Source organism: Polistes fuscatus, unplaced genomic scaffold (genome assembly GCF_010416935.1).
Source record: "Polistes fuscatus isolate 324 unplaced genomic scaffold, CU_Pfus_HIC Scaffold4, whole genome shotgun sequence".
NCBI lineage: Eukaryota > Metazoa > Arthropoda > Insecta > Hymenoptera > Vespidae > Polistes > Polistes fuscatus.
In genome coordinates, this window is record NW_025113118.1 from 12,818,045 (window position 1) to 12,843,551 (window position 25,507).

Below are 25,507 nucleotides of genomic sequence, written 5' to 3' on the forward strand. Positions count from 1 at the left end.
TTCGTTTGCTCTTTGGTTATCCTCGTTGACTAGGCTCAAACATATTCAATTATTTCTAATAATATATAAATTTATCAAATTTTCTAATAATATATAAATTTTATTTAATCTATAATATATAAATTTATTTATATAATATTTATATAATATATAAATTTATTTATATATTATATAATATATAAATCAATTATTTCTAATAATATATAAATTTATCAGAAAAATTTCATGACTAACAATGTTACGATAATATTTACGTGTATAACGATTCTTAATTGATATTAATAATAATTTGATATCGATAAGATATTTGTTAAATCGATAAAATCTTTTTTTATAGAGGATGGGCATCACATTTTTATTATTATACCTAAACTATCAGTCATTTGTGATTGGTAATCCATTATTATTACAAGAAAATATATTGCACAATATTAGATAATATTTGAATTCAAAACATTTCCATTATCACTAATATTATTACACTGTTACTTATATTTCGTTATTTTCTTTAATTATGTATTGACTATAATTCAAACGTTAATGTTAATATTTTCAAAATTAAAAATAGATAATTTAATAGATTATTCGTTTTCTGAACACTTGATTAGATAAAATAAATCTTATAGAAAAATGTATAAATCATATTTCTAATATATTATGATGATTCTTTCTACCCCAAACAAATCATTTCGAAATATACATTATACTATATTCTCTTTCGTTATCATAAGTTCACAGACATTCTCTACATACGCAGTGTTGCAAAAATTCATTGCCAAATTTGAATGAATTTATTAACCTATCTATCGTAACATTTATTTCCAATGAGAGATAATTAGCGAAATAAATAACTTCACGCGCGTATCACTTGAAAACTATTTAAAAAAAAAAACAAAAAAAAAGTCTGAAAGACATTTAACGATAGCTTTTTCGCGAAAATCGTACAACACACCTTTGAATTGAATTCGAACGTTTGAAATGTGTATCGTTTCGTACGGTGAGGGGGGGAGCAGGGGGCAGGAAGTAGGGGGTAGGGGGTAGGGGGTACAATTGCTACGCGTTATGGACTCTGTTATATACTGGCAGGTGTATCATTGTGTAGATGTATGTGTGTGTGCGTGCGTGCGTGCATGTATATACTTTAGAGTACGTTAACAGGTATCGGAACTGCATAGATTTTCAGGTAAACTGATGTTACATCGTACACACAAGTAAATTAGACGGTTAATCAAACCGTTTAATCAGCGGCATGATTGCGACCACATCTGGATTGGCCGTTCGCGTCAATTATCTATTCTACCTGCTCTTCAATCGTATAATCGTTTTCCAAGTCCATACAGTTGGCTTTATTGCAATACGATATAACATTCGACTTCCTGACACAATGATAATAAAGATAGCTCCATTTCAAAATTCGATTTTGTTTACCCCCCCTGCCCCCCTGCCACCCCCCCGATGATAAGATGTTTATTGGATATATTTGTGAAATATTGTTAAGCGCCATGCGTTTGCCCCCCACGTGCAAACACATCATTGTTTTTTTTTTATTATTTTGTCTTACTTTCTCTTACTACTTTAGTTTTCATTTTGATCTAAGATAAATCAACATATATTAATATTCCATTGTTTTCTGATGAAAGTAATAATTAAGATAAGTTAATCGGATTATTATCAATGTTAATTAATTATTTTCTAATGTCTTCTTTGATATATGTTTACCGATGTATTAATATTTTATAATATATTTTCCGACATATGATTAATGGAAAATTATATTTTATATATGAATAAATTGATTGAATAAATAAATATTAATCTCACGAATTAATGGGAGGGGGGGATAGTAATCGTTAATAATATATTTTAGATGAGAAAATATATTTGACATGAAGTTAGGGCTTACTTTTCGATCGGATTAAAATTCTTGAGAAGTATTTATAGGAAAAGACATAAAATAAATGAAAGGAAAGAGAAGAAGACGAAAAAAAAAACACGAGGAAAGATAGTGAAAACTGTTTTCAATCGAGAGAAAGTTTTTTTTTTCTTCTTCTTCTTCTTCTTCTTATTCTTCTTCCATTTTTTTTTGTTTTTTAACCTCTCTTTCTCCACGCAATCACAATGAAATTTTGCACGGTCCTTCTTGAAGTTTTAAAGGTCCTTCTTTTTTTCCTTTTATTTTGTGTCTCTGTGTGTGGTGTGTGTTTTTTATTTTATTTTTTACTTCACGTTTATATCCCCCGTTAGGGATGAAAAGAGAATGCGGAGAAACATAAAAAAATCGTTGAGTTACGAGCTGATCGGTGTTTAGAAATTGTGGAAATAATGGCTTTGGTTAAAAAAAATGGTTAAGAAAAGGGGGACGTATCGAAGAAAGTATCCTTCTTGTCTGACGGAGAGAATTCTTATAAAAAAATCGTTGTTTAAAAAATTACGGCTGAAGCACGAAAAAAATGAAAGAAAAGAAAAGAAGTCGAACGAAATTACGAAAATTGAAATTGAAAATGAAAATGATCGAACGATTATATTCTTATTCGCGCCGTTGGACGTGCTACGATTTTTTTTTTTATCCTCTTCTTTTTTCTTCTTTTTTATTCGTTTTCCTCCCGCAAAGAAACTAACGGTCAGTCAATTCGAACTAAAAAAAAGGAAGAATGGGAAAAAAAATGCTCCAGATTTTAGTCGAAGTTATTTTTTTTTCTTTTTTTTAAGAAAGAAATCGTCACGGTGTCCTCGTAAATATTGAAGAAACAAACCGAATTGTGGGGAAAATGAAAAGACTCATCCTCCTCGTAAAAAAGATGAATAGTTTTTTAACAGTCTTCAGAGATTCTTTGGATAATATCATGCGAGATCTTTGTTGCGTTTGAGATATGAAATGCGATTTCCTAAAATATTGCTCTAGTTTCGGTTCATTCTTTAATTGTAATAGTAGTAAACAAAGATTTAGACACGGTTGACGCTGAGTTTTTTAGTTTTCTTTTTTTTCCTACCCCCTCCCCGCCTGCCCCCGCCCTCAAGGAACGTAAAAAAACTTTCTATAATTTCTTTCCTACAAAATTCTTAACAAACACGTTCCCGTTGATAATTCGTCATTTTATTATCATAATTCACATTTTATCTGCATTCCCATTCGATTAGATACGCACGATTATTATTATTATTATTAACGATGATATTTAAATTATCGATTAAAAATCATTTTGTAGATATATAATGAAAAATATCATTCAAATAACGGAAATACTTTGTGAAAGTTTTGTTAACCTAAAATTGTATAAAAAAAAAAAATTAAATCATACAACATTTCCATTAATTATTTTACATTTCTTTCCCGCGTACTCATAGTCTGACGCGAATTTTATTATAACTGTACAATAAAAACACGAATAACAAATCAAACGCGATTAATTGAAGAACTTTACCTTTGAATAAATTATAAGAACGTTTTCCTTATTTCTGGATGCATTAATACTGCAATTAAAAGCTATAAAATATGATAGATAAGACGCGAGAAATAAAATGTCATCAAATAAAGATTTTTTTTTTATATAGATTATTGATAGATTATTTAATGAAAAGAAAGTTAACGATAAATGTTAGTCAATATTAGAAAATGTAATTTGAAAAAGTAATTGTATTTTAAAAAGAGGAAGAAAAAAGTGGCGGTGGCTATGGTGGTGGCTATGGTGGTGGCGGTGGTGATAGTTGGTGATGGTGGTGATGGCAGGAAAATAGAAAGAGGAAGATAGAAAAAGAGACAAAGAGACAAAGAGAGAGAGAGATGTTGATGGTGGTGGTGGTGGTGGTGGTGGTGGTGGTGGTGGTAAACTGGTGAGAAGAAGTGGGGAAGCAAAGCTAAGTCATATAAGAGAGGTCGATTCCAGTCGACCAATCAGAAGGATACCAGTTCTGATAGAATCCTTAAGCTTATAGTATCAAGTGTTTGCTTTAGTCTCTTCACTTCTTTCAATAATCTCGAGGTGTGCGGAACTACTATTCGTGTGTTTAGATAAAGTTAACTAATCGTAGAATTTTGTTTTTTCTAAACTGTGCGGTCCTGTTCAAATAATTATATAATATTAGATCGAATAAGAGTTAACACCCCTAGCCAAGTTGGATTACTTGTTTCCAAAACGATCATTAAAGTGCCAGCACACAATTATCATTTACTTTTGTGTATTAAACATCGAAGTATTTTGGAATTGGTTTAATAATCCGGACGAATATCGATTAAGAGCTTAATAGACATTTTTTTGATAAGTGTTTTAAATGTATACTATTTTTATCGTTAAGATTTATCTGTGGTTATAATCATTCGCGAAAAAGTGTTGACGAAAAATATTTAAAAAAAATAAAAAAATAAAAAAACAAAAAAAAAAAAAGAATCAGAAACAAAAGTGTGACAAAAAGTGTAGAAATAAAAAAACATCATTCACTTATGCAAGGGACACAATTGAACGGTGAAATGCAAAAATTTGCGATTAATTTCGATGATCAACAACGGGAACAAGACGAAGACGAAACTGTTATTGTTGTCGACACTGTTAGAAGACCAGTTTCACTTCGTTCATCTTCCAGCCCATCTAAAAGCCCATCTAAAAGTCCATCGCCACCAAGTTCGCAACACAGTCCAGGAAGTCTACCAAAAACACCGGAGAAAGGTAATTCTTGTGATTTTTTTTGTTTCTTTTTATTTAATCCACTTGATTTTTATTTCACATGTGTTATATCGTTTGTAATAAAAAATGAAATGAACGAATATTTTGGCGTATCGAGTTTTCTTACTTTCAAACCTTTATTTCTATTCCTTTCAAATGTTCACACTGTTTCCTGGCGATATTTTAAATATGTGTTTTGTTTACGTTCGTTGACGAAACACGTATGACAAAGAAGAATTTCTTTCGATTAGCGTAAAACTAGAAGACAACGGGTAACGCGTTTAGAAAATATCTTCCTTCATTACTTTTTATTGATAAAAATTTCTAAAACAACAAAATTCGCGATAGAGTATTTTCCAAACTTTAAAAGTAGTGTTTCACATTTAGTCGAAGAGAAAATAGGAATCCGACGGTACGAATGATACTCGACTATCCTAAAAATCACGTATATTGTTTAATTTAATCGTACAACAATTATAAATCTTTACAATTAACAATTTTTATTCTCAAACCTTGAAAGTGAATATTTGTAACCAATAAAAATGTTTTTCCCTCCTTATTATCTACCCTAATAGATTTGTGCTATTCGTCTGTCTGCACAAGTAATTTCCTTTGAATGCATCTGACCTTCTGCTCACAGATGGACAATACATTGGAAGGGACCTAAACGATCATAATAATACTTCAATATATACCTGAGTGTACCCGTTGTGTAACATTGAAGTATTTTTAAGGGTCCATCGTTTATTACCTATTTTCTTTTTCGCGATCTTTTATTACTTTTGACAAATTTATATCTTTATTTTACGTGGACAAAAAAAAAAGTATTAACGATTTTGTGACTCTCCGGTTTCGAATAAAAAAAATAAAAAAAATAAAAAGATGATAAAATAAAAGTATTTTATGCGACGAATGATTTCCTATGATTTAAACTAAATTATTTTTTTTTATTATTATTTTGTTCTTAATCACTTCTCTTATTGAAAATTATTTTGTTTTTTGGTTTTTTGATATAGAAACTTTAAATTATTAGTAGATCGGATGATCTTTCTTGAGGAAGGAAACAATCATAGCAATTGCAATTAAAATCAATAAATAGAAATATTTTGTTAATGTAATTGTTAATTACTCTTTTTACATGAGAATTGCATATCGTCGGTTAGAATGATATTTGAAAATGTTCTTAAATAAGTTCGATAATTAATCATCATAATTTTATATTTAGGAACTTCGCCAAGTGATCAACAGTACTCTCAGCAACCATTAAGTTCTATGGATCAAAATATCCGAAGGTACAGAACGGCTTTCACTAGAGAACAATTATCTCGGTTGGAAAAAGAATTCCACCGTGAAAATTACGTCAGTAGACCTCGGAGATGTGAGTTAGCGGCCCAATTGCAATTGCCAGAATCAACCATCAAGGTATGCACCGTTACATAATAATAATAATAATCTAAAAATATTTAAAATATCACAAACACATTATATTTTACCTAATTATAATATTGTTTACAACAAGACAAGGATGTTTGTTAAATAATACATTTGTGAAATGAAATGATGTCTGATTGAAGTGTTACTTTGATACGAGACCAATTAGACAACGTAACTTCGGAATTTAAAGATAAAGTTTATTTATAAACACGATAGTTGAGCTCAGTAATATCTCAATTGTGTTTCAATATCTGCGGTATCCACTTGCTGTATTAATAAATTTCAATGTAAGCCAATTTGAGATTTCTTATAATACCGAAAGAAAATCTTATTGACAAGTTGCTGTGATTCTTAATATAAGTAAGAGCATTAGATGATATAAACACGAGAATTGTATAATAATTGATATCATAAATAGGCTTAGTAAGAAATTAGATAGACGCGATAGAAGAAAAACTATAAAAGAAAAAACAGAAGAAGAAAGGTTTCCTCGATAAAAAAGTACCCAACAAACATCTCACTGAGATTAGAAAAAAAAAAAATAAGTTAACATGAGAGTTTCTTGAAATGATTAATCAATCGATAATAATTCAATCTCGCAAAAAGAAAAGCAAATTTACTTTATAAATGGGGTAAAAATTAGAGCAAGAAATTTGAACGAACCTAGTGTTAGGGGAACACATTTAATTCCATCGATTAGGATAAAGATGTTATTGGTGATAAATGAAAACCGGTTAGGGTTTTATTCGGGAAGAGAAGGGTCGATCACCGGAAAGGAATAAGTTAACAGTAGCACATTCTCCGTTTTTCTCTTGGATGATTTTCCTGTGATCTTGGAAGCACGCCAAGCCCGCTCATTGCGGTCGGAGGTGCTAAGTATCTTCGTTAGCGACTATCTACGGGTCTTCCTTTGGCTTTAACGGATCTTTTAATTTTTAGTATTTTGATACTCGCGCCTTTACAGAGGCAATAAAGCGTATGTGAATGGAAATGATCGAGGTGCTAAATGACGAAAATGTTCGCCGCTTTGACTCGACGTTCATTGAAAGATTAAAGAAAGAAAGAAAGCAAGCAAGCAGGCAAGCAAGAAAGGAAGTAATTGTTAAGGATATATTTTATTATGATTTCAGGTGTGGTTCCAAAATCGTAGAATGAAAGACAAACGTCAACGAATAGCAATGGCATGGCCATACGCCATGTATGATCCGACAATAGCAGCAACCTTATTTGCAGCAGCTACGGGAGCGTTACCACCACCACCATCAGCTTATGGAACAACGCATTTAACGCCACCCTATCCAGCTGCGGCAGCAGCGGCGTATTACGCCGCACGATATTCCCCCTATCCAAATTCAGTTTGTCCCCCCACCACGACGACAACCTCCCTCCACAGGCCGCAGCCACGGACTGCTGGTTCCTATCCAACGGCTCACTCACATTTAATATCACCGCACCACTCTCTTTTACCTCCCCTCCACTTAGCCCCGTTGGGCGTTCCTAATGTCGGTAGCACCGCCTTTCAAAACGGCGCTCCGACTAATCCAATCGACCCAACCACCTATCGGACACCGGTGATTAGTGCAGAATCAAGTCTTCTTAGAACAACAACTACGCCTAATTCAGCCAACGACTTAACCAACGGCCTCACAGGTAGCCCTTATCGAACGCCGATTCTATCAAAACTAAGCCCAGTTGATTCCGAAGCGTCCACTGATTGTGAGTGTACTTCCACCCAAAAACATCAAACTCATCATACGTCTAATTCGTCACAATTACTTGCTTATCGATGAATTCGTAAATTTTCTTCTTCTTTCTGCACTTTAGCTGAAACTCATGCTCGCGTTCTTTTTCTTTTTTCTTTTTTTTCTTTGTTTAACATATTACTTTTAAGTTAGATAAAAATGTCATTGTCAGTATTAGTAATTCAATCATTTATTCTTCTGTTTTGGATTAGGGGGGCCAAGCAATCCGATCTTTCCATCCTTGTATCAAATAAATGACTACAACCGGTTATATTATTTTTAATATTAATAATTAAGAAATCATACATTTTTCACACACCATTTGCGATTCATCATTATTTATTTAATCGACACATTACATTTAGAGAATAAATTTCATCTAATTAGAACTTTTAAGTAATAGTATTTTAGACTTTCAATAGTTTATAAATCATTGAAATAAATCAAATGATTATTTTTAACCCAATTTATTGTTCTTAACCCTTTAGTTACTAAATGCTTTAGTAGAATTCTATATAAATTTGATCGTACATACGTATCGTTGCATGACCACGACCCGTATGCGGGTCGTTGTTAACGAAAGGGTTAAAAAATTATTTTTTAAAATGTGAATAATTATCGTATAGTATTAATGGTTTTATTTACAAAAAATATGTATATGTATATTTATGTATACATGTATTTATCTATATCGTTGATAAATATATATATATATACATATATATATATATAGATAATGTTTATAATTAAATATTAGTTGCGACCAAAAATTTGTAAGTAAAATTCATTGTTAGTTTTAAGTTGAATCATTTTTTAAGTAGATTATATGAAATTTTTAAGAAAACGTGATCGTAGAAAGACGAAATCAAAATTTAAATAAATGTATATATACGATACTTATATGAAATCTTTCTATAAGTATTTCAGAATATACATATTTATTTATTAATTATTAAACATATACATATGTATATAATTGTACCTGATAGAGTCAAAATAAAATTTCGTAGAGTTTTCCAACTAACGACGAATGGAAAACACCCTACGAACTTTGTTTTCAACCCAATACCCGAATCGATTTTTCCATTTGGTAAATATATCATTTTTCATTTGTCTTTCTAAATATGAGATCGTATTGTCTCGTGTTTTATAATTTTATAAAGTTGACGAGTTAGAAAGTGCTTACTTTTAATTTCTTGAGAAAGGATTTTTTAAAAAAGAAAAAAAATTATTAAAAAAATTACAAAAAAAAAAAAAAAACAAAAAAAGGATGCATATACGTTTATATTTTATAAAAGAATATAAATAAATATGTTTCTTTTTTCTAATATATTCATTTATAGCTGTGCGGAAATCTAAAATTACGGATATTACCACCGAGCCTCGGATCAGGTCGAAATTCTGAAAAATCATCGACAAATAAACATATTTGGATATCCGAGGTTCTATTCAGAACTGATTTTAGATAGAAACGTTAAAGTTGTCATTTTATCGTACAATAGAATTATTCGAATTCTTAGTCAAACAATCACGTATCTAAAAACGGGTTCTAAAATTACGTATACCCAAATATATTGTTTGCCATTCGTGAAACTTTTCAGAATCCTAACTCGATCCCAAAGAACATTTTTGATTGAACAATTTGAAAAATAAATCTCGAGTCCCGTAATTTCGGTTATTTGCATATAATTCTAAAATATATATATATAAATATTATTATATAAATTAATATAATAATATATATGTGTATATTTATTATTATTATTATTATTATTATTATTATTATTATTATTATTAATATTATTATTATCATCGATTGTCATAAATTCATATTATTTTAATCGAATCGATAAAACTTCTAGTTTGAGATTTTCTTTTCTAAAAAATTAATTGGAAAAGATGGTGAAACAATTAGTGTTGTTTGACGAATACATTTATACAAACGTATAGATATTATTTAGGATTCTTACAGGAGGGTAACAAAGGAACGAAGGGTAAGTTGACGATAGGGCTTCTCTTTTGAAAATCAGTTAATGGTACGAACACAAATGAAACTCGAATGGTCAAAATGTGTTCAATCTCAACTGAATGATTCGAAATGGAGAGAAAGTGTATTCTGAACAAATTAACCTGGACGATTAGATCAATTATTCTACAAAAAAAAATTACTTGTTACCCCCCATGGGAGTCAGATTATTTTCTATATTATACCCGTGATTTTCTTTTAACTATGAAATTCCTTCCGAAATCATCCTCTTTTTCTCTTTTTCTTTTTTTTTCTTTATTTGAAAGAGACTTCGATGCCCCATAAGCAATGTATTTCATGAGATTATTATATTTTTAAGTATCGTCATTAAATATGTCAAATAAATATCAACTATAGAAAGTTGAGCTATGATTAGCTGTTAAATTAATTTCTTTGAAACACATACACATACTGTTAAATCATAAAGTCTTCCGTAAAAAAATGGCCACCCTAATCTATCATAGTCATTTTATAACAATAACCGTATAAAAATAAACAAAATTAATAAGATAAATGTGAGAAAAAGCAAAAGAAAGAAACTTACCGATAAATTATTTTTATTTGTAATACATAATTCAACGAAATAAACGATTATAAATAAATACCAAAAGAAGAAGAAGAAGAATAAGAAGGAGAAAAAAAGAAAAAGGATCCCTTGTGCGATATATTTATCTATTTTATCGATTATGATTATTCATAATGTAATATAGACAAAATATGTGATTTATTTATGACAATTAATGTAAACTAGAAAAATAAAATAATACAACAAAAGATTTTTCTATCTCTAAGATAAATAACGAATAATCCGATTAATGGTCTTACTTGCGTGCAAGTTTGATAAATAAAAAAAAAACGTGCGTGTAGTTTGAACAAATTCAACAAATATGAGAAAAAAATCGTATCGTATTGCAAAAAGGGTGGTTTATTTCAATTGTTATCCCAAAGAAAATATAAAAATGTTTAGGTCAAAGAACAAATAGTACAGTGTCACGAAAATGATCATGTTCCTCTTATTCGTGTCTGTTCACTATTTCACCCTCTCGAAAGAGTCCCGGCCTTTATTAAATATTAATATCCAATTTATAGGACGTATACGAGTTATCTTTTATCGGATACTTTAATCTTTTGTCCCCCCACTTTAACTTGTGATGCGAGTTTTAAAGGATTCTACTAATTTTATTTGAATCTTTCCTAATTCAGATGTGAAATATGGCGACACTTAGCAGACAGATGAAGTTAAATCTTGAGTTTATTAACAGTTTTTATTATAAAAGCGATCACTCATCGTTCTAATCTCTTTGAATTTCTACATTTCTTTGATGGTTTTACTTAAACACGAGTGCTTAAACGTTTTAAAACGTGAAAATATATTTCTATATTTTTTGAATGAACATTTTACAATTTTCCGAAAATAACGAAAGGATCGAATGCAAGTTTCCAATGAACGCGAAGATTTTTATTCCATTAAAAAAATATATGAATTACGTAAATCAAACTCACGCGTGTTTGTGTGGGTGTGTATAAAATTTAGAATTATTTGATTTCGTTTAAAATTTGACTATGTGATTGTAATGCTTGGTACACGTTAGGCAACCATATGTACAACAGCATGCTTTTCACCAACAAGAAACCGCATTCAGCAGAGATTAGTCAACGGGATACGAAGATGTTGCATAGAAAAGATAAAAGATGAAGTAAACTATGAAGCAGTAAAAAAAAACTTTGACTGGTGAGAGACCTTGAAAATACGTAACATAGAGTCGAAAACGAAACTATCCTAAATCGAATACATTGACTTCATTTGACTCTTTCAGTATTATGTAATCTTTGTTAAATTTCCATAAATTAGACTAAATTTAAAGAGTTGCTGTATTCCACATTTGCCACGGTTCGAAGAATTCAATAAAAAAAAGGTTTAGGTAGAGAAAATTGGCCTACAATGGACACGTAAATAATAATACAATCTACAAAACATCAGTGACGAGTTATCCTACGGATAACAAGAGCAATTTCCAAGAACCCCCATCAGGGGTTCTTTAGGGTTACGTCAGGGTTACGTAAGGAACAGAGGGGCCTCAAGGTCCCTTAACCGATACTCTCGAAACTCAGTTTCTAAACAAATAGAAAACTAAGTTTTCATCGCATACTTGGGACGAAATTTCGTGACTTGGTTAAGTCAGTTAATCCACAGTCATAAAAATACCAGTACACCAATATCATTTGCAATAATCTTGTGCATTATGTTTAAAAAAAGCTTAGAGAGGATGAGAGAGAGAATATTACGTGGAAGCTAGCTAATAAAAAAGACATAATACAAACGACCACCGTTATAAAGAGGAAAATCACAAGAATTCCATGGGTCCGCGGGAAAATATTTTATTTCTTTCCTTTTTTTTTCTTTTTTCTGTGCGTTAAAGCCAATAAAGAGAAGAATAAGAAAAAGAAGAAGAAGGAGAAGGAGGAGGAAAAGGAGAGGAAGAAGAGAATGAGAGGCTATAAGAGGGGGCTGATTTACGAGTTACTCGTGAAAAAGAGAAAAAGAGAAAACTAACGCATCGAGCCTTCGTTAAAGATAGTTCAAAGGAGTCAATCCTTCCTCGGGCACCCTTTTCCTTTTTTTTTTCTTTTTTCCCCCTTAGTTTCCCTCCGTTTTGCCACCCAGACCATTCGATTCGATTCGTTCTTTCTTTTTTTTTTTTTTAACCCCTTTTGTATCTTTCGTTAAAGACCAAGAAACCTCCATTTTGCTCCCGTTTTTCCAATCAATTACACAAGGAAACGACGAAATCGGAATCAGTTCTTGGATCTAAGGTAAAAAAAAAAGGTGTCTACCTTTGAAGATGCCACAGAGTCATGAACGAGGGAAGTAGAAGAAGAATGAGTGGATGAAAAAGAACAAAAGGGAACGTCTTCTTATCCTCCCCCACCCCCTTTTTTCTTTTTCCTCCAAACGTTTGTAAGATTTTTACGATTTCGTTTTTCGTCAACGACCGAATGATCTTTTTCGATAATATTAAAAACTACTACGTGTGTTTTCCGTCAACAATATCAAAACGATTATTTTTTAGAGCGAGGAAGAGCCGATTGTTTTTTTTTTTTTTTTAATTTTTCCGTAAAATAACTTTCTTGCAAAAGTACGTTTATTAACGAGCTTTCTCTTTCATCGAAACTTTTCTAACTTGTTGGAAGATGTAAAAAATAAATAAAAGACACAAACACACACACAAATGTCATTAATCTAATTTTCTGACGAAAAAAAAATATGAAAGTTCTGAATCTCGAAATCTGATTATGTACTGGAAAAAATGTAACATAATCGCAATAAATGGCGAAAGGGGAAAAAAAAATCAAACGTAAACGTAAACCTGCGTTTATTCGGACGAATCAATTTCACGCTTACATATACCCCCTCCCTTCTTACTTACTCACCCCCTCCCCCCATATTTAATCGGCCGTTTGATCTATTAAGGGATAATATTTCCCTCATAAATCGGCAGCATAACGAATCGTTTTAGGTCGCAAGCATAACTGTTAACAAAAGCGGGGAAAATACATAAATAATCGTAGAAGCCATGACTGATTTTTCCACGATATCTTCGAGATATTTTCTATCTATTTCTTTCTATAGATTCAAGAGAGTATAGTGTCATTCGATGGCCGATAATCGATATTGGCGCGTATCGAGTGTGGGAATTAATTTATATTGGCGTATATTGAACTGTGGGAAAACTAACTGGTAACCGCAATCATAAAAGCATTGAAAATGCTCCATTACAGATCAACAATTTGACTCATAATCGATACGAATTTTACAGTCAAACGAATGAAAATGATTTATGGTGTTATATGGGAAACACACGTTTACAAGATTGATCCTATAAAATGATTTTAATGTAATCTAACGAACAAAAATTATAAGAATATAAAAGATTAGATTTTTTTGTAAGATTTTCCGAGAATTTTCAAATATTATATATATCATACCTATCGTATATATTTATGATACTTTTACGATACAATGATACTCGTGAAAAATGTACTCGTGTTCAATTTACTCGCAATAAAGTTCATTTGAAAACGTTTGACCAAATTTATGAACTTTTAGTCTATTTTGTTCTATAATACTTCAAATTAGAAAGAAAAAAAAAGTTAAAAAGGGTAGGTGGTGGTGGTGGTGTTGGTGGTAGACAAGAAGTTCATAGAAAAGAAGAAAGAGATTCCATAAGGATGTAAGTCCTGCAGTAAAACGAAAGAAAGTAAATCTCGCAGGCTCTTCGTTGGAAGCTAATAAAGGTTAAAGAAGAAACGGTGCAGTGTCGAGCTGTAGGCGAGTTAATTCCATCAAGGGAGACCTGATTCATTATCCAATATCTAACCTCGTAAATCGTGCCACCGCTAAATAAATTATTCCCAGGAAGAAGAAAAAGAAGAAGAAGAAGAAGAAGAAGAAGATCGTCCTCTCGCGTTGACCTTACTCGATTCTTCACACGATTTTCTTTATCGCGTTTACTTAAATTATCCTGTTAACGATTGATCGACAATTTTTTCCAAAATCCTCATTTTCTTACAAAAGATTTATCGTTAACATATTTTTCAAACGAATTGATCTGCGATTACTTTTTCTTTTGGTTAAAAAATATTTCAAATGGTTAATTTCAATTATTTAATTTTATTATTAAATTATAATATATATATAATTATAATTTTATTATTATTTAATTTATTATTTAATTTTTGGTTAAAAAATAATTTCACTATCATTGAAAAAGTGAAACAAAATTATGGGGGACACCACCAACCAGCATCCACGTTTGGTAATCTTTTTCAAAGAAATTTTTCTTTTTTAAACGTTAGAATCAATAAAAAAGTCTCTGTTCAATTTCATCACGTAAAAAACGTTCTTTGAAAGAAGATAGTAAAAGAATAGAATAGAAAATAATAGAAAAGAAAAGAAAAGAAAAAAAACCCAAGTGTGTCTAACCGGTGACATAATCGCAGACAGTTTCCGTAAACTTGTGACCATCTGTTAACCATCTTTTCTATTTCTCCGAACCTTTTCTTCAACTTTTTTAATCATTTTTGTCTATTATTTCAAATAGACAAAAAGAAATCGATTCGAAACCGCAATAAATCACTCCTAATCATTCTCGAATGCTGTAATAATATTTTGAAACAAGTTTGTCTACAGTTTACTTACTTTTTCTTAGGAAAATACTGAGAATAGTATTTTCTAATCGAAATTATTAAGGAAATTAAGAGAACGTCTACAAATCGATAAGTTAAACCGATCAATTTATTTATGAATCAAAGTAACGTATACTTTTGCAGTTATCGATTGTGTGTGTGCGTGTGTTTGTGTGTGTACACGAAAATCAACTTTTACTTCAATAAATCCGTCGGACTATCTCCACGATGTTTTAATCAAACTAAAGTCACCGAAGTTTTATTCAACGCTAGTACTACTATTTCATTATCAACGATACCTATTTCCCCATCTATGTATATATCATCGACACGGACATTTTTTTATGACTCCGCCTATGAATTCGTCGAAAGATTGAAATACGTGAGTGTCATTCTTTGCCGTAAGTTCTTCTTCTATGTCGAAAATTAATCATATCTTCCATTCTTGACAGTTAAAACAATGAAATAACAAGAATTCAATTTTATGAAGTAGAATTTTTTTCCTATACAAATAAATGTTTTTTTTTAACGAAATATATTCAAAAGCTATGCTTTAGGATTTCATTTTTATAAAATAATAATTGGACGAGCATTAGTAGTTGCAAATAAAAATATTATCTTTTATTGCACTTTTTTTATTGGCATTAAAAAAAAAATCTGACTTCCACCGTTTCTTTTTCTTTTTTCTTCTTCTTTTCTAACGAATCCTCTTGCAAACGAATTTCAACCTTTCCCTATGATCTTCGTTTAGAAATCATTTTTTTTTCTCTTTCCTTTCTCAAGAACATTCTTTCCCATTGCTCCCTTTTCTACGTGAAATTATTTTTTGCTTTACTTAAAATAGAATTTGTCTTTTAAAAAGAAAACACTAAATCTATCATTCTTCGCGTAGATAATGACGAATAAACGAAAGTCCTCTGGAAAAAATACATTTTGTCGAGAACTATCAACGAGAGAGGGTTTTCCCTTAAAATAGAATTCAGTTCAATGGAAGAAAAAACAAAAGAAGAAAGGGGAAAGGGATTTCGAAAAGGGGAACGAGCATTCGTTCCGCACCACCAACAAATTTTCTTTTCAACAAAAGAAGAAAAAATGTAGGTCAAGAGTATCATCAGTAGGATTTACTTTGATCTGGAATAATCAACGTTGAGAAAAGAAGAGTGAAGTGAATTGGAAGTAACATAATAGGATATACCGAAGAAAGAAAGAAAGAAAAATAAACATATGAAACGTGTGTTCATTCAATATAAATCCTTTCTAAACATTTCAACCTATTTATCAATCATGAATATTTGTTTATTTAACGAAACATATTTAAGGGTACCATTTCCCAACTAACAAAAGTTTTCTAAGGTTAAACCCCATTAAGGTATAATAATAGTCAATTTTCAGAAATTATTGTAAACGAAACTGGTTTTGATTTTTGTTCTGAAAACCGTCATGAATATTTAAATGCACAAAAATTCCAATAAATTTCTTATTGGTTGTATTACAAATTTAAATGAAAATATTTCAAAGCATGTATAATTATTAATATCAAAATATAAGTTAACATAGTTTAACACAATCGATCAATAATGTATTAAAATTTAGTGTGTGTGCGTGTGTGTGTTTTTGATGCACCTGATATTTCTATCTCATCTCGATAGGGCTAACTAAGTTTTCCTTCTTTTATTTTTCGTGTACGTGTGCATAAAATGCAGTGAATTTCGGAAAAATGTATGTTTTGTGTGCCTGCACGAACGAAGTTTATAGGTGAACGGCTTTCTTTAGGTCAAGGATAAGTTTATCCTTTTAACGTTTTGAATCATGGATATTCAGCTGTGAAGAGTTGTATTTAAATGAGATCAAAAAAACCTTGACACGTTGAAGAATGAAAATAAAGAGTTTCATGAAAAGATATGTTTTTCGAAAGTAGCTTGTAAACGAAAGATGATAGTTTAGAAAAGGGACAAGAAAAGAATCAGTATGTCGGTCCTTTTGAAATGGAACTATAGTCATACCGCGTATCCTAGAATATTTGTTATACTTAAGAGGAACTATTATAAGAAAAATATTTTTTTAAACAACGTTTATTATTCACAATTTCCCTTTTGAAAGAAGATCCGATTGAAATAAATAACAGTCAATTATTGTCCGACACAATTGTATCATAATAATCCGTTGAAACCATAATAATTCTTTAACGGGAATAATATTATTAACCTAAAAGGAAATTTACTCTAGAGGATAGAATATTCAATGTTAAACATCGTAAAATAGTTTAATGTTTCATGATCGTGTAAAAGGTGAACCACGTAATTTCATCAAATTTGTATAAACTTGAATAATTAGTTGTATAATATCTTACTAGAGAGAGAAAATATATATATTTCCTTAAGTTACTTGAAATATTATTACGATAAACGTATGAGAAATAACATATATATAAAATATATACAAAAAAAGGGGGCTCCCCCCTGTTTTTCTTAACGAGACAACAATAATAACGTTAATTAAATGATAAGAAAAAAAAAAAAAGAAACAAAGTAATGAAAGTATCTTAGAAGCAAAGTATAAAGTTAAGAAAATGTAGAAGAGGGGTAAAGGGGGAGGAGGTTTCTAGTCGAGGTCGCAGGTGGCAACGCTCAAAGCCAATTATGCGAACGTAGCATGGGATAGGAGTCGTTCTCGCAAATCCCCTCCTTCCTCGTGTACGTGCCGACGGACAGTGAGATGAGGCAAAAGAGGGTAGTTTGGGGTTGACTAGGTGATACGATACCAAGAGAGAAGTGCAGACTTGACTGCCCTATAACGGATTAACGGCTACGATTTATTCGCAAGTAATTGCTTCCGCCCTTTAATTAACTCGCATTTATTTCGTGTAATGGCGTGCGGCGGCACACGGACGACGACCAGCTAGCTAGAAAATAATAGTTTACCTTCCAAAATATTCTCGATTAAAATGTGTTTTTTTTTTCAATCTGACATTCTTCGAAGATAAATTTCATCTATTAAGGTGAACCAAAAATACGTGGATTATTTTTTCTTTAATTAATTAATATTTTTCAAAGTAAATTTTGTCGACACAACGAACGCACGAAATTTTGATTCGTCGTAATAATCGTATAAGATGAAAAAATAAAGATGGGTATTTTGCAAAAGACTATATACTAATTCTGATAGGGAAAAATGTTCTCCAAACCCTATTGGTAAGCATTTAGAAAACGATAAAGTATGGTCCGAGTACCCAAGACTAACCCCTTATCTTTCCTATTATCGATAGCTGGCGAAGGACCAATATGGCCTCTGCGCGGTCGCCATGGTTACGTCCGATATACTCGCTCAACGACGGGGAGTCCCATCATCCGCGTTATTATCGTACTTCGCCATAAATAAGGAGAGAGTACTATCTCATTTCAGCTACCCTGTGAGTTTATATATATATATACCTTTTGTCATATCTTTTCTATTCGTATAGAATTTATTTTCAAAAAACAAAACGAAAAAAAGTGAGGTTAACTCTATTTAAAAATTTCCTTCTTTTTATATGAGAAAAATATTGAAGATGATGATCAGAGAGATTAAAATCGATTAGACAAAAAATATTGATTTATTTATCACTAAACGTTTATCATTAAATTGATATCGTGATCGATTAAACAAATTGTCATTAATAAATCACAGTTTGAAAAAAAAGCGATCCATTTAGATTGATAAGACAAGTAAGGTTTGCTTGTAAAATAAATTTAGTGGAATCGCTTTAAGAGAATAAAGGGGAGAAAATTTCTCGCAGAATGCTAAGGTGGAAAAGGGTCGGAGGAGAGACCGATGATATCGCTGACGAGAGCCGCCGTATTGGCTGCCACCCAATGCAATTGGGTTGGTTCGCCTGTTCGAGAAAAGGCGATAAGACTACACTGCCGCCATTTTGACTATTACAGTTCTACTACGAAAAGCTGAGCTTTCTCTCTCTCTCTCCTACTACCCTTCGTGTATCCTTTTATCGAAAGATAAAGATTGTACTATTCCGTCGCTACTTAAATTTGTCCGATCTCTATTCTGACTTATATATCTCGAGAAATCATCGAATAAATCAATTCACGTTTGATATTGTTTGATTGTGTTGAGAAAATAGCTTACGTAATTTTCTGTCCTAGAAATTGTGAAATATATGTTTCGTAGAATTTAATTTGATCGTATCTGGGATACTTTAAATTATGGATAACTTCGAGAAGAGAAAATTATCTTTTGGAAAATAAACGAAACAAATATCGGTTCGAATATTCTCGATTATCGAAAACAAATGAAAAAATCTAATGGAATGAGAAAAAAAAAGAAACCATAATCACGCTCGACCACGGGTATAGATATTAAGAAACTGACACATGAGAAGGTATTATCTGTAGAAAGGGTACATTAACCATTCTTCAGATAAAAAAAGAACGGAAGTTTTAGGTAGCAAGATGTATCCTGGGATCGTATCTAATCCATGAATATCCTGAGCACAATATAGTAGCAAGAATAGGGCCAACATTAAGACATTCTTTTTTGGTAATTTATGTTCTACTATTTGCCAACAAAGATTGCGGATGACACTTTAAGATAAACTGATTTTCTCAGATCTGAATCGTCTGAAAAATCATCTTTCCTCGCGCTTCTATACTTAGGCAAAGATCTTTACGTTGAAAGCAAAAAAATATTATCGAATTAATAAAAAACTTTAACAGACAGCAACAAAACGAACGCTTCTTTTCTTTATTCGTTATATTCGTTTTTATTAAATTCATACTTCTAGAAGGAAAATAATACAAAAAAGAAAAAATTTATCTCGTAAGATGTCCAACACGTTTCCCGTTTGATTTATTTCCGGTTTCTTCCTGTTTGGACCGCACCAGTCGAATCTGAATGAAGAAGAAAAAGAAAAAAAAGAAGAAGAAGAAGAAGAAGAGAATGAATAGCAAAAATGTCCAGTGGCACAAAAAAATACGTCTGAATGGAACACGTACAACCCATGTGGTATGGAACATGCTGAGCTTACGTAACCCATAGAAAAAAGACAATACAGAAAACTTAAACAGTTACCTCAAACACTACCAAACTTCTATTCTTCTTATTTCTAATCCGTCAAATCAAAAAAAAAAAGTCCAATACAAGTATTTTTTTTATCGGAATCCAAAGGGGAAACCTGACCAACAGAAGAAACTTTGCCGACGTTGAAAGAGGAGAAACTGACCAATAGAGATTCCTCCCGAACATGGGTGGCTTTTCGTTAAAGTTCTAGGACCGTGACTGATTGTGAGAGACAAAAAATTCAAAGATAACTATAAAAGGGACATAACTCAATCTTTTGACGGGCCAAGGACATTTCTTCTTCGAAAATAAATTTTCTAATCGGCTACTGAACATGTCTATTCTTCAAAGGTAACCGAATATCTTTCGGCTCCCAATAAACATTTTCCTGGATCCATTGACGGAAAGGTATCTATTAACTTTCTAAAAATTCTCACAAAAGAAGATTCGTAAAAGGAGAGAGAAATAATCATACGATATTTGAAAGAGTCAAATGAAATAACGTTGATTTGGCTTTGAATAAGAAGTTTAGTTGCGAGGATAAATGAATGATATCTTTCTAAGGGGTAGGTACGACGATTAATACTAAACGCCCACCAACGGAGCACGGGTCACGTGCTGACATATGTGCTGGAAGGCTTTCCTATCGTTCATCCAGTCGTCGTCTTTTCTGCGGGGGTGGTAAATAGGGTGTCATCGTGTTAAATGGCCCTGATGCTCCCATATCCCATTCATGCGAATTCCTGCTTCTCCTGAATCTAACCGAGGCCAATTCTTGCGGCTAATTTCCACCGTTTATACGTTTAATTGCTTTCGCCAGCCACCTGGACCACTGCTAGCCGCAAGATGTTAGAACCGATTCCATTTTACAGGCTTTCCAACAACGTGTGTACGAAGTGTTTATTGATTTACGAGAACGATTCCGTCCGAGGGTGAGATTTTCCGTGCGCGTGTCAAGATGGGATATCCGTTACATTCCAAGAGCATGCAAAAGTGCGAACATTTCTAAACATTATTCTTTACTTTATCTGGTTCTTTTCGTAACACCCCTCCCCCCGATAAATAAGATAAAATCCCATTTGTCATTAATCCATGCATCTCTAAATACATTTATATCTGAAAAAGTTAGATAAAGTAGATTTGAAATTAACGAGACGTAGTATTTTTGTTCGTAAAGGTGATGAGAAAGAACGAAGATCGAATAACCAAGCAACCAACAACGAACCAACCCCAACCCCTCGTGTCAGAATATCGTCGTTATCAACGTCCTGTTCGTCTCTCAGGTGACAAGATCGTAAATCGTGGCATCGACGGACCGTTCGGTAAAAAAAAAAAAGAAAAAGGGAATAAAAAAAAAAGAGAGAGTGAACAATGGGTGGAGACGAGGTATGCCCACTCGCGCGCGCGCGCGCACCGACACGCACACCGCTCTCCACTCCTCTCCTCTTGCAATCTCGAGGAAAATGAATGCCATAAATAAGCTCGGCCGGCCAATAATTCCGTCGCGATCGTACAACAAGAGTTTTTCATCCTCGATGGCAAAAGGGTGCCGGTGCTGATGCTTGTGTTTGTGTATCGCGTTCCTCTGATAGTCTGAATAGGTGGTAGGGGTGGCAAAAGGAAGGGGGTGAAAACGAGAGATTGTCGAGAGTTTACTCGGTAAACGGAGGAGGAAGACGAACAGGAGAAAAGAGAGGGAAAAACAGGAGACTGGGTGGGTGGGTAGCGGGGGGTTGAACTGAATGTTGGAGAGGCCACCGTGTTCCGTAATCAAATCTAAAATTCCCAGCGTGGAAGAATTCGATGAAAGAGTAACCAACGGGTACGATCGAATCGACACCAGCCTTGTCACATGACTCCAAATAACCGGCCAATGTCCTTCAGGTTCTCTCGGCGAAAAACCTTCCACTGCTATATACGTGCGTCTTCTCCTCCTACTCCCACCCCCCTCCTCTTCCTGCCATCCTTGCATCAATCTTTAGATTTCCCTCGAGATTACGGAAAAATTCGTTTTTTTAGACTCTCTCGACGCTTTACAGCGGTATCTGAATTATGCGAATTATCCTGCTGTAGTACGGGATTATTCCAAGTATGATATTCTTTATCTATTTGGTATGGATTTTTTAAAAATCTCTCATTTAGATGACATTCGTCAATGCCAAGGGAAATTATAAATTTATTTAGACGATATAAAAGTCGTTTAATCGTCGTGAAGAATGTTCTTTTTTTATCAGGAGAGATTAAAATATTCAATTGCAAATGTTGAAGTATACGTAAATAAAATAATACTCTCTTTTTTAGTCAGCTTCAGAATATGGATTATGCGTAGAACTTGAAAATTGGATCCACGTTGATTTGATTATTTATTTATGATTGGCTTTATAGTATGCAATAACATTGTAATAACATTTATAAAATTTGTATGATTGTAAAAATAGTATTAGAGAAATATGTTAAACATTTAATTTAATAATCATCACTCCTGTAATCATTTTCTTATGTTTAAATAGATAAAATATTTAATATTGATTTACGAATAATAAAAACATTGCTTTGTAAAATATAAATAAAATATATATGCTGTGGATTATTATTTGCATTAACATACGTAATTTAACGTACGTGATCTATATTTATGCAATAACAACATAAAATATTTCATAAAATATTAACATACTCACAAAATGGAAATATAAATACCTTTTATTCTTCTTTGAATTTTATGTTCCTTTAGATTTCATAAAACTTGTACACTTTCGAAAAAATTCAGGACCGTTCCACCAACCTCTGAAATATAAAATAATTAAAAAAAAAATAAGTTTCTGTTTTCTTAAATTAATCTGAGAGGGCTATTTAAACTAAAAATTACAAACTTCAGCATAAGATTCCAATATAGAAACGGGAAGAAATATTTTTTCAGTAAAAACATGAAATATAGTTCCTTGGATTGATCTACAGGAAACGTTTCCATGGGTTGTAATTTGTAGTCGAATTCAGCCATAATACATTTTCCCTGTCCAGTAACCAACGGACAGGAAGCGTATCCTGTATATTTCATTACCATCGGCTTACCATCTAAGTCATCAATGATATTTTTGTAAAGAACTTTTGCTTGCGCAGCTGTAAATAATAAGATAAATAAATTTCCAGCATAAAAATTTCTTATCTGCCAAATAATGACATAATTATTAATTCATTACCTACAGCTGCCATAGTTTTGGAGTTCGGTGTATTACAACAATCGCCTATTCCAAAGATATTAGAATACTTAGTATGTTTCAATGTAACAGGATCAACTGACAAAAATCCAACCTTATCTGTCAATTTAGGATGTTTTTTCAAAACATCTGGTGGTCCCATCGGAGGGCATACATGTAACAACGAGTACTAAACATAAATTTTAATAATTTATATATATAAATTATATGAAATATTGTACGTAATAATATTGAAAAAGTACTCACTTTCATTGTAGAAGTTTCACCTGGAACATCTAAATTCTCAAATGTCGCTTCTCGTTTATCAACGTCTATTTTTACAAGATTTGATCTCGTTTTAACATTAATGTCTCTTTCTTTGCAAACCTTCCAAAGGGCATCAGCATATTTTTTGACACCGAAAATAATAGGTAAGGATGTATGATAAATCACTTCTACGTCTTTACGTACATTTGTCTAAAACAGACGAACAAATGCAATTGTTAGAATTGCATATTTTATTTCACATTATTGATTTAGTATTTATGTAATTTTAAAAATTATATAACAATATACTTTTACAAAGTAATCCTCAGCAAGATAAGCAATTTTCTGTGGCGCGCCTGGACATTTGACAGGAGTATTTGGATACGTAAATATAGCTGTACCGTCCTTGGTCCTTTTAATTTTAGTAAATACATGCGGTACAGTGTCCGAACCATAAATGGAACAAACTTGTGATTCTGCACTTTGAAGACCATCTATCAAACCTGGTAACTATTAAAAATATTATACAAATCAGATACACATATTTATATATAAGAAAATAAAAAGACATGCTATAATAATGAAAGTAATCATTCGCTTACTTGATCCCAATTAATTTGTAAACCTAATGCGACAATTAAAGTATCATATTGCACTATGTCACCATTATTCGTAGTAATTTGATTATTTTCTGGATCAAAACCAATCACGCTATCTTTTATCCATTTCGCATTTTTTGGAAGCACGCTTTTCATCGGTTTCTTTGAGTAATTGTAAGAACCAATACCACAACCGACTAAAGTAAAAAGTGGTTGATAATAATGGACCTATGCAATAATTATACAACAATAAAAATTAACGGATATTAAATAAATTGTATGAGAAAATCAAATTTAGTGAACATCATTTTTACCTCGCTTGGTTCAACTATTATAACTCCATTGGACGATCCTCTTAATTTTCTTGCAAATTTTGCTGCCATCGTACAACCACCAGTACCGCCACCGAGTACTAGAACTTTACAACTATAAATACGTAATAATTATAAATAAAAATAATCGCAAATTAAAAAATTAATCGTAAACAATTTACTTACGAATGATGAACTTGTCTATGCATGGTTTTAATTAATATGCTTTTAGGAGATAATAAGAAATTGTAACCCATTGCAAGAGACATGTTAAAATTCACACTTCTTATGTAGCTCACCTATAAAATAAATAAAATATATTATAAACATATATTATAATAAAGGAAATCAAAATTAAATGTAATTATTGAAATACTTCAACAAATCTAATCCAATTTAAATCCTATATATTCAATAAATCTAAATTAGTACGATTAGAACCAATTCACATTTGTAAAAGGTAATAATACTGCACTTACTAATAGAAAAATATTGTAGGATGTGACGTGACGTGACGTGAACTCAGTTAAATAAAGGTTATACGAATGTGTACAGTTATCTTTATCATTTATCAGAATATTTTACTTGACATATAAACTTACATGGATTTATCTTATTGAATTTCTGAATCCTACTTTTCTTTATTACCATAATGTTTAGCATAAGTGTTATTAACAACACATATAAATAATGATAAAAAACTACCTGCATTCATTCACGCACTGACTTTTAACAAAATGTTATGAATAGCCTTGTATTTTTTTTTAATAGAAGTCATCCTTATCATCTGCAGATACATAAATCTAATTCAGCCACCTGTTCGATTGTCACTTAATTATAAATCTTTATCGAGTAAGTTTAAAGCACAAAAAAGTTGGTATAGAACCGCAACAACAGAAAAAAATTAATAAGTATTCTTAATTGCTCACTAATTGCTCAATCAAAATCCATAATTGCCAGAAGAGCCACTAAAGTGGCGCATCGACCTGGAAAAAATATTCGCAAAAGCCACTTTAGTGGCAGGCCGGCTAAGT

General features: G+C 31.7%; 2 protein-coding genes across 7 annotated transcripts; one reads left to right on the plus strand and one right to left on the minus strand.

The window, feature by feature from the left end:
- Window positions 1-4,444: 4,444 nt before the first annotated feature.
- On the plus strand, window positions 4,445-7,882 carry LOC122520945 (segmentation protein even-skipped). Its single transcript, XM_043641276.1, has 4 exons — window positions 4,445-4,661; window positions 5,884-6,080; window positions 7,223-7,636; window positions 7,733-7,882. Exons 1-4 carry the CDS (start codon window positions 4,466-4,468, stop codon window positions 7,880-7,882), a joined length of 957 nt encoding a protein of 318 aa, XP_043497211.1. The 5' UTR covers window positions 4,445-4,465.
- A 14,804-nt stretch (window positions 7,883-22,686) lies between these two features.
- Window positions 22,687-25,237, minus strand: LOC122521376 (sulfide:quinone oxidoreductase, mitochondrial). 6 transcript variants are annotated; one of them, XM_043642048.1, is made up of 9 exons: window positions 25,179-25,234; window positions 24,660-24,772; window positions 24,477-24,588; window positions 24,166-24,390; window positions 23,873-24,073; window positions 23,564-23,773; window positions 23,300-23,486; window positions 22,973-23,219; window positions 22,687-22,886 (listed from the first exon to the last, which is right to left on the minus strand). In XM_043642048.1, the coding sequence occupies exons 1-9, from the start codon at window positions 25,182-25,184 to the stop codon at window positions 22,820-22,822; spliced, it is 1,368 nt and encodes a 455-aa protein (XP_043497983.1). In that variant the 5' UTR covers window positions 25,185-25,234; the 3' UTR covers window positions 22,687-22,819. The 6 variants fall into 6 exon arrangements, with proteins under 6 accessions (XP_043497983.1, XP_043497985.1, XP_043497984.1 ...); XM_043642050.1 differs by having other exon boundaries at window positions 25,076-25,222; XM_043642049.1 differs by having other exon boundaries at window positions 24,953-25,222.
- Window positions 25,238-25,507: the final 270 nt, after the last annotated feature.

Bases quoted from the DNA above. Each gene is read 5' to 3' on its own strand.
- LOC122520945 (XM_043641276.1), top strand. From the start codon at position 4,466: ATGCAAAAATTTGCGATTAATTTCGATGATCAACAACGGGAACAAGAC. The intron at 6,081-7,222 runs GTATGCACCGTT...TTATGATTTCAG, and splicing joins TGCCAGAATCAACCATCAAG to GTGTGGTTCCAAAATCGTAG. The intron at 7,637-7,732 runs ATCGACCCAACC...GACTTAACCAAC, and splicing joins ACGGCGCTCCGACTAATCCA to GGCCTCACAGGTAGCCCTTA.
- LOC122521376 (XM_043642048.1), bottom strand. The intron at 24,074-24,165 runs GTAAGCGAATGA...TATTTTTAATAG, and splicing joins TACAAATTAATTGGGATCAA to TTACCAGGTTTGATAGATGG. The intron at 22,887-22,972 runs GTTTGTAATTTT...TTTATATTTCAG, and splicing joins TATTGGAATCTTATGCTGAA to AGGTTGGTGGAACGGTCCTG.